The sequence below is a fragment of the Hemicordylus capensis genome, chromosome 3 (assembly GCF_027244095.1).
Source record: "Hemicordylus capensis ecotype Gifberg chromosome 3, rHemCap1.1.pri, whole genome shotgun sequence".
Classification (NCBI taxonomy): domain Eukaryota; kingdom Metazoa; phylum Chordata; class Lepidosauria; order Squamata; family Cordylidae; genus Hemicordylus; species Hemicordylus capensis.
The window spans coordinates 197,261,651-197,275,479 of record NC_069659.1 but is presented as its reverse complement, the minus strand read 5'-3'; the positions used below and the strand labels follow the sequence as shown (position 1 = coordinate 197,275,479).

At 43.2% G+C, this 13,829-nt stretch overlaps 1 protein-coding gene across 1 annotated transcript in view; it reads right to left on the bottom strand.

Moving 5' to 3' along the window:
• Positions 1–13,829, bottom strand: part of ANXA7 (annexin A7) — a 39,327-nt gene that overhangs the window by 1,455 nt on the left and 24,043 nt on the right. Inside the window, exons 9-12 of the mRNA XM_053310158.1 lie at positions 12,402–12,572; positions 2,828–2,998; positions 2,597–2,672; positions 1,934–2,046 (exon numbers count right to left, since the gene is read on the bottom strand). Coding sequence (XP_053166133.1) covers positions 1,934–2,046; positions 2,597–2,672; positions 2,828–2,998; positions 12,402–12,572 — 531 coding nt within the window. The remainder of the gene's footprint in view (positions 1–1,933; positions 2,047–2,596; positions 2,673–2,827; positions 2,999–12,401; positions 12,573–13,829) is intronic.

Sequence of the window (13,829 nt, the reverse complement as noted above, 5' to 3'; positions counted from 1 at the left end):
GCCTATCCGTGGTTGCTGGGTGGCCAGAAATGACTACTGATGTCATTTCCAGCTGTCATTTTGTGGCTCTATAAATAAATAAATAAAATTCCCAAGCAATTTTGCAAAACTTCACAAAAATTTGGAACATGTGTGGGTTTGGTGTGTTGGGGAGGGGGGAGAAATGGGGCTTGTTTGAGAGCAAGGTACTGTGCTTTATTCCTTTTTTTTTTAGTTTAAGGAACCTAGCCCCTGGGTTCCCATATTGGTAAGATTTTGTTATTCACTGTTTTCCTTATTTGTGCTTATAGGCAAGAACGGAACCCCTGCAAATAACGAAGGCCACCTGTACTTGTATTAAAAATGGCGAAGTTCTCAACTGACCTGTGAATTTCTTTTTGAGTGAAGGAGAACGAGCATGAGAAAGGCAGTCTCTAGGCTTAAGCCAGAGGAGGAGGGGCCTCTCCCTTCACTTCCTAGACATTATGGCTGAGAAGAACCCTGCTATCAGTGGCAAAATAGAAAAAGGGGCCAAGAGAAAACACCGCCTTTGATAAAGGTAGGCAAAATGCAGAGTTGAAGAGTCTAGATTGTCCCTTCCTGCTTTCCACATGTTAAGTGCCTCCTAGTTTGGGCTTGACACAAAGAAACTGAATATCCATAGATGAAGGCTTGGCCTAGCTGTCCTTCCCTTGAAGAAGAGAAATTCACATGCAAGCCCAGATTTCCCTAGAGGAGAGGCTAGTGCAGTTAGCTGTCTTGTTTATATCTTGATATACGAAGGGTGGGATATAAACAAATACATATACAGTATATACATCCACAGTCATTACATGTATGGATACTAATATTTTCTGGAGGACCCAGCTACCAAAGGTCACTTCTGCAGAGGCTAAACAGTCTATTTCATGATATCTGGTGAAGGTATGCACAAGTGGCCCCCCTGCATATCTCCTCCAGTGGAGCCCACCAAGCAACACTCCAGCACAGTAGAAAAGAATTTCCTCTGGCCTGAGAGATGGCTAGAAGTATAGGCAACAATGTAATCATGAAGCCAACAGGGTCAAAGCAGTAAGAGACCCTGCAGCTCATGGATGACTTTTTGAAAGAGACAGTGACAAGATAAATTTTGTCATATCTACATCATATCAGGAGAATCTGGCTGAGGAAAAAATACAAGTTCTTGCAGTCTGTGCAACGAACTGATCTTTGCAACAAAGGAGAAATGAGACCTGTGAACAACTTTGTCTTGGCACATGATGCATAGCTCTTTTTGGAAATGGCATGCTGAGTTGACTGCCAGCAGAAAGACAAACTTTGGACTGAGCAAGATCGTAAAGATCCAAAGGGAACTTCTACTAGGGGCCTCGGGATTACATTAAGATCCAAGTAGGTACTCAAGGGAAACTGCCCTTAGGAATCTTTGTTAGGGTGGATGGTGACAGAAGGGAGTGGTAGGGATTCCAGGATACTGGAAAGAGCAGACACCTATTTGCACAAGGAATTTGGCTTCAAATCTGGAGAAAGGCCATCTTGAGAAAAACTAGAATATGAATAGCCTGGGCCAGAAGCTGATTTTTAAACATACCCTAGCTATCCCTGCAACAAAGGCAAGAAATCATCGGGGGAGTGAAAGGAGACGTCTTGAACCTGCTTTCTGGTTCATCTGGAGACCACCTTTCTGGGACGACAATTTGCTTTCCTTTCAGGGGAGGTTTTTTTTAATTAAAAAAAGTCTCCTGTACAATTAAGCAAGGTGCCCTTTTTAGTCAAAAGTCCTTTAAAACATATAAACATTACAGTCCGCTCCCCACCCCAATATTGGAAAGCTGTTTAAAAAACCCATTTGGGCACCCCGGAGGAAGGACCAGATGGTTTAACAAATGTATGAATAGTTTAGCCCCTGACCAATCAGTTCCATCTGAAGACCCAAGTTACACTTTAAAGTTCTTACCTCACTGCGACTGACAACAATTCTAACAAGGTCAGAGTCATCTGTGCCAGCTCCTTTCATGGCATGATAAAGTCTCTCTGCAAAAAAGGCTGGGCGGTTCAGAGCGCATTGTACTGCAAGAAAGTAGTGCAAAGATCATTTGAAAAAGTCAACCTTTGCAGCTCACATCCAATTCAGTTCTAGTATCAACATGCCAGATCCTTTCCAAACCCAGAACCCAACCTAAATTTCAAATTGTAATTTTTTCCATCTCATTTTTACATTCTAAAACAGGATCTAAATAGATGAATATGATCTATATCTTAGTAGAGGAAATTCTAATTCTTGGGAGGGAATGGGATTGTAAACCAATGCTTTCTTCAACAAACAAAAACCACCACCCTACCTTCTAATGGATGGGAGAGGAGTCATTATCTGCTTGGCAAACAAATTAAAGGGGAATGCACAAGTAAGTTAATTCTGATACATGGGTTAATGATGCAACCTTGCATGAATTCTCATTTTCTATAATTTATTTTGCTAGTCTTGGAGCCCCATCCTCCTGATACCTTGACGTTTTCTTCAGCAACTCCTCTAGCACCAAATTATTACAGGTGCTTGGAAAATAATCATTAATTAGAAACAGACTAACTGAACAGTAAAAAAGCAGGAAGTCTCTCTCACTGATAGTCTTCAAGCCACGTTCGACATTTCCTGAAAACTCCCGGCCAATGCTGCTTAATAAATCACGATTCGCAATCTGCAAACAGAAGTTAGGGAAGTGTTACATCTTTGGTCAAAGAACTGGTTGAAGCCAAACTCAGTCCTGTTATGTTCAGCAAACATTTATTTGAAGTCAACAGAAGTCCCTCTCAGGTCCCTCTCCCCTACTCCTCTTTCTGTTCTTTATTCTACCTGAGAATAGGCTTCCACTATGGCTTTCAGCTGAGGAAAGCTTCTTGTTGCCAGGATCATGTTGAAGCAAGACTCATCTGTCCCCAGTTTCCCTTCACCAGCTTGGTAAAGACGTTGAGCATCTAGTTGAGCTGTTTGGTAGTCCACAGTCTGATTCTCATCCCGATTACCCTACAAAGAAAATGTACACACAATTACTAAACACTAGGTTAACTTGCAAATTGCTTTCTCACTTTAAAGTGAAATATAAGGAAACAGGTTGCTTACCAATACCTTTCGATGTTTTGGTGGTCCGGTATCATTCACAACATGGGCTTTCTCTCTGCACAATAGACCCTATGGAAAGATTCACAAGCTCCTTGAAGCACTCTGAAGCTCCACCCTTTGCATGCAGAGCACACTCGGTATCTTTGGCAACAGAGCACTCTGTCTCTCAGTTGCTGGACGGCTGTTGTGTCAACTGGAGTTCTCCCATCACGAAGCAGGTGATTAGGTAAGTGCATCTGTCAAGCAGGGAGGCTGGGTGGGTGTTGTGAATGATACCAGGCCACCAAAAGATCAAATGTTACAGGTAAGAAACCTGTTTATCTTTGTGGTGGTCTAGTATGCTTCACAATGTGAGTGATTAGCAAGCTCCCATATCCAGGTCCAAGGATCTTAAGTTAAAAGGACCTTCGTTAAAATTAATAAAAATTGAATTTGAAGGGAAAAAAAGTTAAAAGGACCTTCTTTACTGCACGCCCAAAACCAGCCTCAGCTGCGGAACTGATGTTTAAGATGCAATGTTTCATAAAGGGCAGGTCAATAGACCACGAAGTGACTTTATGAATGTCTGAGAAGTTAATGCCAGACAGGTGCGCTGCCAAAGTGGCCATGGCACTGGTAGAATGGGCCTTGATAGTGGAAGGTGGTGTCGCCCCTTGCTTCTCATGGCAAGTGAAGATAAGTTGGACCAGCCATTCCGATAGTCTTTGTCTAGATTCAGGCTGACCTCTGTGAGCCCCTTCAAAAGGTAACTTAATGGTAATGCACCAGTTCCAGAATGGAATGGTGAGGTTGCAGAGGGATTTTGAAACTGTGCCACCTTGGTGGTTGATATACACAATAGCTGTGGTGTTGTCTAGGAGCACTTGTATTGTTTTGCTGTATAGGAGTGGGAGGAAAGACTTCAGGACCAAGAGGACAGCAAGAAGTTCTAAAAGATGTATATGTAGGGACATCTGATGGTGGTTCCAAAAGCCCTGTGCATAAAGGGCCGCACAGTAAGTACCCCAGCCCTTTAGGGAAGCATCTGTCATCACAGTCGTTGGTGGAGGGTGGAATGATATGCCTATGTTGAGATTTTCTGGTAGCATCCACCAGAGAAGAGAGTCCAGTATAGTTTGAGGAACTACAAGCTGCATTTGTTGGTTGTCTGTGTTTGGTTTGAATTTGGACAGGAAACAGAGTTTGAGGCATTGCATATGCAGCCTGGAGTAATTGACAGTCGAAATACAGGACCTCATCAGGCCCAATAGACATTGGATGGTCTCCATGATTTGACTGAGTAAGACTGAGAGAGTGAATAAGATTCACAATTGAGATTCGGTGCTCCTCTGGGAGGAACGCACATTTGACCATGTTGAGCGTGGTGCCTGTGTAAGGCAGATACTTCTGGAGTAACAGACTCGACTTTTTCCAATTTACTTGTAAGCCCAGGTTGTCCAAAAGAGAGAAGATTTGGTTGGTCAATGCGTCCTTGTTGGTCAAGGTGATTAATCAATCGTCCAAGATAGAAATATTGAAATTCCCTCAAATGGGCAAAAATTGTGCTTGCACATTCTATGAAAACACATGGAAATCTGGTCCCTTATGGTGAATCAGAGATATTTCCTGTGTTGAGGACGTATTGCCACATGAAAATAAGTGTCTAAGGTCCGGAGTGGCAAGCCACTCTTCCTCCTCCAAGAGGGGAAACAGTTGTTGAAGAGTCAACATCTGAAATTTTCATGTGTGGATGTATCTGTTCAGAGAGTGCAGATCTAGGATAGGACGTAGGCCTCCATCCCTGTTCGGGACTTGGAAGTAGCTGGAATAGAGCCCGTTGCAGGGATTTCTCTCTCTCCAGAAATGGGGGGGAGAGGGTGTGAAACACTATGGCATTGCCAGTGGAGATAATATTTAGCACCCTGGTGTCAGATGCAATATGATGCCAGGGTGCTAGGAAAGTGGCGAGCCATACAAGTGTAGTTGAATTTCAAATGGGTAAGGTGACTGGGAAGTCAAAGGCTGTTTTAGATTGGTCGTGACCTCATTTTGGGGGCCTCTGTTTTTGTGGGAAAGAGCGCCTTTAAGAGTGTTGGAATGGTCTGCGGTAGTCCTCGTGCTCTGCTCTGTTATGTTGGCATTTAGATTTGTCATACTCCAGAAATCTTTGCGAATAAGATTGAGGGGTAGAAGTAGCAGTAAAGGTTCTAGCCATGAATCTGGGTTTTTTTCATGCACTCCATTGTTTCATCGGTTTCAGCACTGAATAAGGCTTCTCCATCAAAAGGGAGATCCTCTATTCTGTCCCGCATATCCTGCTGGAGGGAGGAGGAACTTAGCCAGGCATGCCTACAGAGGGAGATTGCACTGGCTAGTGTGCGGGACTCTGTTTCAGTTAGATGGTTTGCAGTACTTAGACTGACACATAATGTCAGCTAATTTAGAAAGTAGTTCTCTAAGTCTTGTCTGGATTGCTTCAAGAGCATTTTTTTTAATGTCATCTCTGAAGCTCTCTCACATTGAATAATGGTTCTTGGCCATACAGGCCATATAGTTTGCTATCTTCATAGAAAGAGAAGAAGGAGTCGTCAACTTTGTGACCAATGGAGTCCAGCTTCCTGCCTTATCAATTGGGGCAGAGCATCTGGACCTATTGCCCATAGCACAGTACACCACTGATGAATTAGGCGGAGAGTGCTTAGACAGGAATTTGCGGTCGTCTTCCTACACTCTGTAAAACTTCTCTAAGTATTTAGAAGTGGATGGAGAAGTGGATGGAGCATCCCAAACCAACTAAGCAGAACTGAATTACACAGGAAACATTGGGAGAGCTGCAGTGTGAGACGTAGAAGTAGAGGCCATGAAGTCATAGACAGCATCTTGGACTACTTGGGCTGGTGACTTAAGTTCTAGGCCAAGTACCCTGGCCATCTGTTTTAGCTGTATATGGTAGAGATGTACATACCATGCAGTATAAAAACATGATAGACAGACAGACAAAATAAGATTTGGTTGGAGAACTGGACATATTGTATGGTACATTATCATCAGGAGAAAGGTCTGACGGGTTTTCCATGAGCGTGGGGTCATCATCTGATTGAGAAGTGGAAGTGTAGTCATCCTTTGAATTTTGTTTGTCGGGAACAGAGAGAACTTCCAGAGGAGTTGAAGGGACAATAGGTTGCTCAAGTGGAGTGGTTGGTTGGACTGGACTAGTAGGCTGTTCTGCCAGAGTCTGTGGAACAGGGAGAGGGTCCAGAAGGCGCATGAAAGTCAAGGACCTGGTAGAACGAGAAGTTGGTTTTGATAATTAGAAATGGACTTGAGCCTTCTGAGTTCCCAAAGCCTGAACTCCTCATAATCATAATGGAGAGAAGGTGAAAGCACATAAAAGGGGATCTTTGAACATTCCCAACCTCCTTAGGTAGCCAGAATCAAGAGCTCCTGGAGAACGCCAATAATCCACTTTTCTCCTGTAAGGAAAATAAGCTGGAAAAATTCTGTTGCTCTTTCCATGGGGGATCTGGGTAGTGTGAAGGTGTGCACGTAGGTGTTGCCTTCCCTGGAGAAGTGGGAGGTGTTTTAGGAACTTGCACAGTACTGGACTCAGCCTCCTCATCAATGTTGAGACCATGCAGAGACAAGCCCTTAAAGGTTGAGCAAGAGGGCATAGTCATAAGTGAGCCTAGGATGGAGTCAAAGTCATGCAGAAGAGGGAAGTCCTTCGATATCAATGACGTCGATGGAAAATAAGACCCAAAGGCCAGCAACATCAGGATGGAAGATGAGAGTTGTGGGTCACCAGGCAACGTAGATTGAGATGTCGTTGGTATCAGGAGTGACTGCAGAGAGGCATGCACTCTGGAGACACCAAGTGAGGAAGCTGGTGTGGTGGTAGATGTTGAGAGCGATGCCAGTATTGGGACTTGGGTAAACAACATCAATGGAGGAATGTTCAAAGCCGACTTGAAGATCTCTGGAGAGAAGGAAGAAGAGTGGGTACGGACAACCTGTACTGTGGACGGAGACAGTGTCCAACCTAATACAGTCATTGATGGTATCGATGATGGTGGGTGAGGTGTCGATGTAGAGAGTGGTGAGTAAGTTGACTTCAAAGCCAGAGCCAGTGTTGAGGGTGATCAATGGGTAGGTGTTGAAGATGCTGCTGTGGCTGGTTTGTGTGAGGTTGTCGTCATCGATGATGGTGGTGTCAATGTCAAAGAACCTTTGTGGCCTTTTGGTTGCAGCAAGCAATCACCATCTCTTTGTTTGTGCTTCTTGTGGTGCTTATGATGGGTTTCCTTCAGGAGATCTCAAGGTTTTTTTAAAAGCAAAAGGAGAGATTTAGAGGCTGGATGCAGGCTTTAGGGTATGCAGGCTTTAGAGGAGATTTAGAGGCTGAATGCAGCTTAAACAATGCCGCCAAGGGCATAAAGCATTTTCATATAAAGTGATCCTCAAGCGTAACTTCCTGCTCCTTCTAGTTTGTTTAGAGAAGAACAAGCAAATCTTGCAGGTGCGGACATTGTGGTCCTCTCCAAGGCAAAGGAGACAAAGGACATGACTATCAGGGGAGGGGAACAGGAGGAGCACCACTTGAAAGTTCTTCTAAACTCCATTAGACCAAGAAAGGCAGATAAAACCAAGACGTGAAGCAAAAAGTAGTCAAACACAACCCAAAGTTCAATAAAAATAAGTAAACAAACCGTTTAACTTTTATTTTCCAGGAACCATGGACAACCAAGGAGTGAATCCCGAGGGAAGCACACGCAACGGTAGTCAGAAAAGAACTGGAACAGAGAGTGCTCTGGCACCAAGGATACCGACCACACTCTGTGTGCGAAGCATGGGGCTTCAGAGTGCTTTGAGGAGCTTGTGAATCCCTCTGTGGAGACTACTGTGCAGGCACAAAGCCCACGCTGTGAAGGATACCGGACCACCACAAAGATTATGGAGATAATGCATTTTGTAAATTCATTCTGCATCATTTCTTAAGGCTGGCCTTTAATTTATTTATTGCCACTCATCATGACCCCAAACTGCATGGTATGCAACAAACTTAACAGGGAAGCTGCAGCATGTCATGGGGTGTGATCCATACACTCCCCCAAGGGATTGCTGCATCTAGACAAAACTCTCCCTCTTATTTAAGTATGGCAAAATAAATTAAACATCCTGAACTGGTATTTGGAGGCAGTTCTAAGTTGGATGAAGCTGAGCACACCTAACCCAGATAAGATGGAGGTCCTGTTGGTTGGGGATCCCACTATCTGGCTGGAGGTGTTTGGCTGGTTTTGGATGGTGTAGCACTCCCTCTAAAAGGTTTGCAGTTTGGGAGTGTTCCTGGATCTACAGCTGACCATAGATATACAGGTAGCAGCTATAGCCAGGAATCTCTTCACATAGCTTTGGCTGATGCACTAGCTGTGGTCTTCTCTAGATGCAGCACACTAGCCTCAGTGATGCATGTCTTGCCATTCCAGGCTAGACTACTGCAATGCACTCTACATGGAACCTGAAGACTGTTTGGAAGCTGCAACTGATGCAGAATGCAGCAGCTGGAATATTGGTAGGGGCCAGGCCTATTTTCCAGGCCCAGTTCCAAGTGCTGACTTTGTTCCTAGACCACAAAGGGCTTTACCTACCCCAATATGAATCTACCTGAGCCCTTAGGTCAGCAGTGGAGGCCCTGTTCTTTGCCTTGACGCTACTGGAGATTAGTTTGGTGGATACCAGGAACAGGGCTTTTTCAGCAGTGGTACCTCATTTTTTCAACTGAACCCCAAGAGGTTCAACAGACTCTCTCTTGTGACTTTAAGTCATTTTTTGTTCTGCAAAGCTTTTTAGATTGCAGTGTTTTTCTCAGCAGAACAGTTTAACAGTTGCTTTTACTCTCTGTATTTTTATTGGGCGGCATCCAGATCTTCAGCGGACAGTGCTGCACACAGTCAATGGAAGTCAAGGACCCCTTGTGAAATTCACAAAAGGAGCTTTGATGATGGAACCCTGCTCTGCTGAAAGTCTGGATGCTACCCAATATATTTTGTTTATGTGATGTTTTCATCTGCCTTTGTGCTGAGTTTTAAATGGGAAAGGAGGGGTATACATTATGACACACAGGTGGTCTTCAGAGACTCTTCGCCAGGAATTCCCACTGATTGAGATGAAGGCCTTTGCAGTTGTGGCTCCTGATTATGGAACTCAATCCCAGGAAGGTGCCTATTCTAATGTCCTTTGGGTGCCCGACAAAGACCTTTTAAATTCTCTCAGACTTTTTAATGTGATAGAAAATGTTTTAATCCAGTTGTTTCTTTGGCTATTTTTAAAATTATTATTGTTTGTTTTTATATTATCAATGTACGCTGCCCTGATTCAATATAAAATGTTTTTATGTTGAAAGGCAGGATATACAGTACATTCTTAAAATAAAACAATGTGCACAGTCCTGTCTTTGGAGCATGCAGGAAGATCAATCAACTAAGGATAATTCTCCATCAGTGCAGGAGGTAAGTTACCTGCCTCTGCCTCAACAGATAAAAACTTTCCCTGTTTCTTTTTTGTGTGTCAACCTATGAGAGGAATTTAGACATGGTTAAATGTTGGATTTATTGTATTGCCCATTTGTATATCACCAAGATACACATCTATAGGTGGTTTACACAAAGTTTTTCCATCAAAGAACATCTGTGGAAGCATACCCAAGAGAAATTTTAAACTGGAATGCAGAATTCCAATATTTTGATCATTTAAGGTTGTGTGGTATTCAGTAAGTGAATACCATTAATGCTCATTAAGTGATTCAGATTCAGTTTATTATGATCATAGCTCAATATAAAGTTCAGATCCAGATACAAGGGCCCTTAAAAGTGAATATTGATACAAATGTGTGTGTATGTATACATATAAAATATACAATTAAGAACTATTACATAAAATTAATATAAAATGAAATAAGATAACAAAACATAACAAAGCAAAGCCAATTAAGAGCCTGTATTAACTATCTCCCACACACCATGTGCGGATCTTAGTTGCAGCCGTACAGAATTTGGCCACCAGATGCAAGAGATCAGTATATGTATCGTAAAGAAATAAACCACAACATAAACCTGAGATTCAAAACCACTTTGATGTGAATTCCCTGGCTCGTCTTGGGCCCGCTTTTAGCCAATCAAACAGACTCAAGGGAATCAATCAGAGGCATTTATTGCTTCGCGATAGCAACAGGTAATCAGCGGGCTTTACGCTCTCAAGCTGAATACAAATTGGTTATAGGTGCATCTTACATTTATACAAACAATCTGAATGATGCTGATACCCTAGACATGGCAACAAAATGGTGGACTAAGTATCTAGTACGCATGCGAATGATTCACTGTTCATCTGGTGATCACTCCTTATTTGGTTACATCCTGTTTTCTTAACTGTCAGCAAAAGAACAGTGAGAACCCTGTGAGAACCAAGTTTCATAGATACATTTTAGTGGGGAGAGATAATGATGTTGATCATGTGAGGCCTTGAAGGCTCTGAGCTGAGCTGGGCTGGGGTTACTTTAAGTTAGAGTGAGATATTCTAAGTAAAATGGAGTTACTTTGGTTTTCTGAAACACATCAATTCCCCCCTGAAACACTGTATCATCCTGAATCTTCTTCCTGAAGATTCAGGATATATGGGTTTGTAAAGGTACAGCTATATATATGGGTCTTACATTGTGGCAAGGTTTAAAGGTTCTCATAAACATTTGGATTAAAGCTAAAATGCATTATAAGCAGCAACCTGTGATTATCAATAAAAGGAAAATATAACTAGAATTATCTTCTTTGCCCATAAATCAACTTCATTTCAAACTTTGGCTAGAATAAACCAAGATCACTTAGTTTGGATATAATGAGTGATCTTGGCTTCTTCTCAACTAGAAGTAGAATTCTTTCAAGTCCTGTGCAGGCAGGCAAGTTGGGGAGAGAGTGTGCTACCAAGGCTCAGGAATATTATGCCAAGCCAGAATTTAATCCTAGTTCTGTGTTACATGAGAAGAGCTTGCCTATCCTGCCCCCCATTGAAGACCCATCCAATAAGATGCATACACACGCGCGCACACGCGTCTCACTCTGACCCTCATGCAAATACAATATGCAAGTGTATAAGGTGGAACAGAATAATTAAAACCTATTAATTTTCATAATAGATATCATTCTGAAACTGGCTTTTTCTGACACATGCTGCAGCCAAAGAGCCTGTCCACAATTCATAGTTGTACCACCTCCCCCTCTTTTTAAAATCACTGAAAGTGGTGGTTGGCAGAGGCTCCAGTCCTGTCAATCACCTTTTAAAGCCCAAGGAACCGCCCTCCAGGTGGGACTCCTAAGGGAGGGGCTTTAGAACGGAGCGGAGAGTGGCAGTTAAGCCGTCTTTCTGTGAGCTCAGAGTGTTAAGACAGGGCTTCGAGAAGCCAGGAGATGGGATTTTCTCAGGGCTTCGAGAAGCCAGGAGATATGGACTGACAGGGCTAGAGAGAGGATCTCTAGAGAGACAGGGTCTGTTCTGGAACTGGTGGGGTTCCAGGGAGGGACTAGGTAGGACAGGATTGGGGTGTGTATAGGTGACAGGTGATCCAACTGTGGCTACCTCAGTCATATTGTTTATCTATCTGTCCGTGTGCACTGTGTTGACTTTCTGCCAGTGGATGAAATCTGTGTCATAAATCTTACATCATACAATATATACGCTGTAGCCAAGTCTTGTTGTTGTTGTTATAGAAACCATTATGAGTGTGGACCCCTGCTTTGGCAGAGAGAAACCTGTAAGCCGCTTGTGCATAAACAAAAGTTTGTCCTGTGCACCCAGTGGATTATACTTCCTTCTCACGCAGCCCTAAGCTACACTACTAGGGGTTGTCAGGATTTTTAAAAAACCAAGCAGAAAGAGCTTGGTGGTGGCAGCAAAGATTAGATAAAGAGAAGTTGAAATACATATTTCTTGGTAATAGTAGTCCACATAAGTGGGTTGTTAACCTCTCCGGTTTGGGTAGGTTGTTAACCTCTCTGGTTTGGGTAGAGACCCCCCTCACTCCCAGGCTGACGAGAAGGGTGCCACTAGTCACACTGCCCCTGCAGAAATTGCATTAAGTCATACATAGCCATGTGAAGGCAAATGTTCAGACATGGCTCCACTATGCAAGGAAGGCCTGGCCACAAGCCCAGTGACAGTCCTGCATGGACCAATTGCAGGGGGCTGTCGTGATGTGCCAACTGTACTAAAGTATCAGGAATCAATAATTTGTCTGGTAAGCATAAATAAGATTGTGATGGAAGATGGTTATTCATCTCACCTGACACATAGATACAAGTAATCGTTCAAAGTGTCCCGATGTATCAGACCGAATATCGTGCTCAATGTCTCTTCCAAATTCAGTCTTGTAACAATGAACTATTTCTCGAATCTCCTGGTTTGTCCTTGTGCAGAGAATCTCAATCAGTACATTCTCTTGTGTTCCTGCACCCTGTGAACAGTGGAATGAAGCAGTACATATAGTACAACCGGCTGATCAGAAAGTGATGTGGAAAGTCATTTTTATAGTAAGTGTCATATTACACCATACACTAGAGATTACACTGCAAGCAGTTCTGTTTCTTTCTAGCCAGTTGATGTGCCGTCCTCCAAACTGCCTTGCTATAATCAAAGAGCACAAACAAGCTCCACTGAAAGTGAATGGTACCTACAGAGCACTACTCTGTTCTTGCACAGGTCTCATTCAGCTCATGCAGCAGAACTTTCTACTGAATGGTACTTAAATTCACAGAATTGGCATCCCTGCTTCCCTCCTGAAAGTATTCTTACAGTTGTTTCCCAACGGTTTCTGAACCAACATCAGCCATTAGGCAACTTTGGTGCTGAAGAGGCCACACAAGTATTGCCTGTATTACAGAATAAAGCATTTCCCTCCACACTGTGTTACAGGCTGTGCAGCTTTAGAAATATGAATGCAAGCATATCACATTTAAAATACAGAATCAGAGAGACTGCTGCATATGGGACTATAACATAGGGTTAGGAAATGAAATTAAAGACAGCTATCACAAGTTTCCTCTATATAGAGATGATTCCATCTTGGTTAGACAAAACAACAGCAACAGATTTATGCAAATAGAAGACAGGCTGATTCTTAATGGCTGAGGATCAGAGGCAGAGAACAGCTTTAAGCCCATTAAAATGGTGCTACAGAATCTACTCTTCTGTAGAATGCTTACTTCCCCACTTCTGTGGGGGAAAGTATTGCAACAGGAAAAGTCTGCATTGAGGGGAAAGCCAGCACACAATCTTAATCATAGGTAGTCTGGCCCTCACTGATGGGAATCCTGTAGGCAGACACCCACCACATACCGAACTCCATGCAACAAACCCACCTTCATTTGTGTTTGTCAGTCATGGAAATGGACATTTTTTTGTATCTATCTACCTACATGCACAGTGGTTCTCTCACCCCTGGACTTTGGGGCCGAAGTCCAGGGCCTCCACACCCTCTGGGGGCCCCCAATCCTCTTTAGTCTGCCCTGGGTGGTGTGGTCGCCACTTGCCCACACTGCGCTGGGTGGCTGAGTGTGATTGCGAGCTGTGCCGGGCGCTTTAGAGACAGAGGGGGGAGTGGGGAAAGAAACATGTGGAGTGGGAATATGTTAAGCTCTGTGATGAAATGTTTCTGCTAATGCATATTTGCATAAATATACCTATTTTATATTACATTCTTGTGATTTCAGTT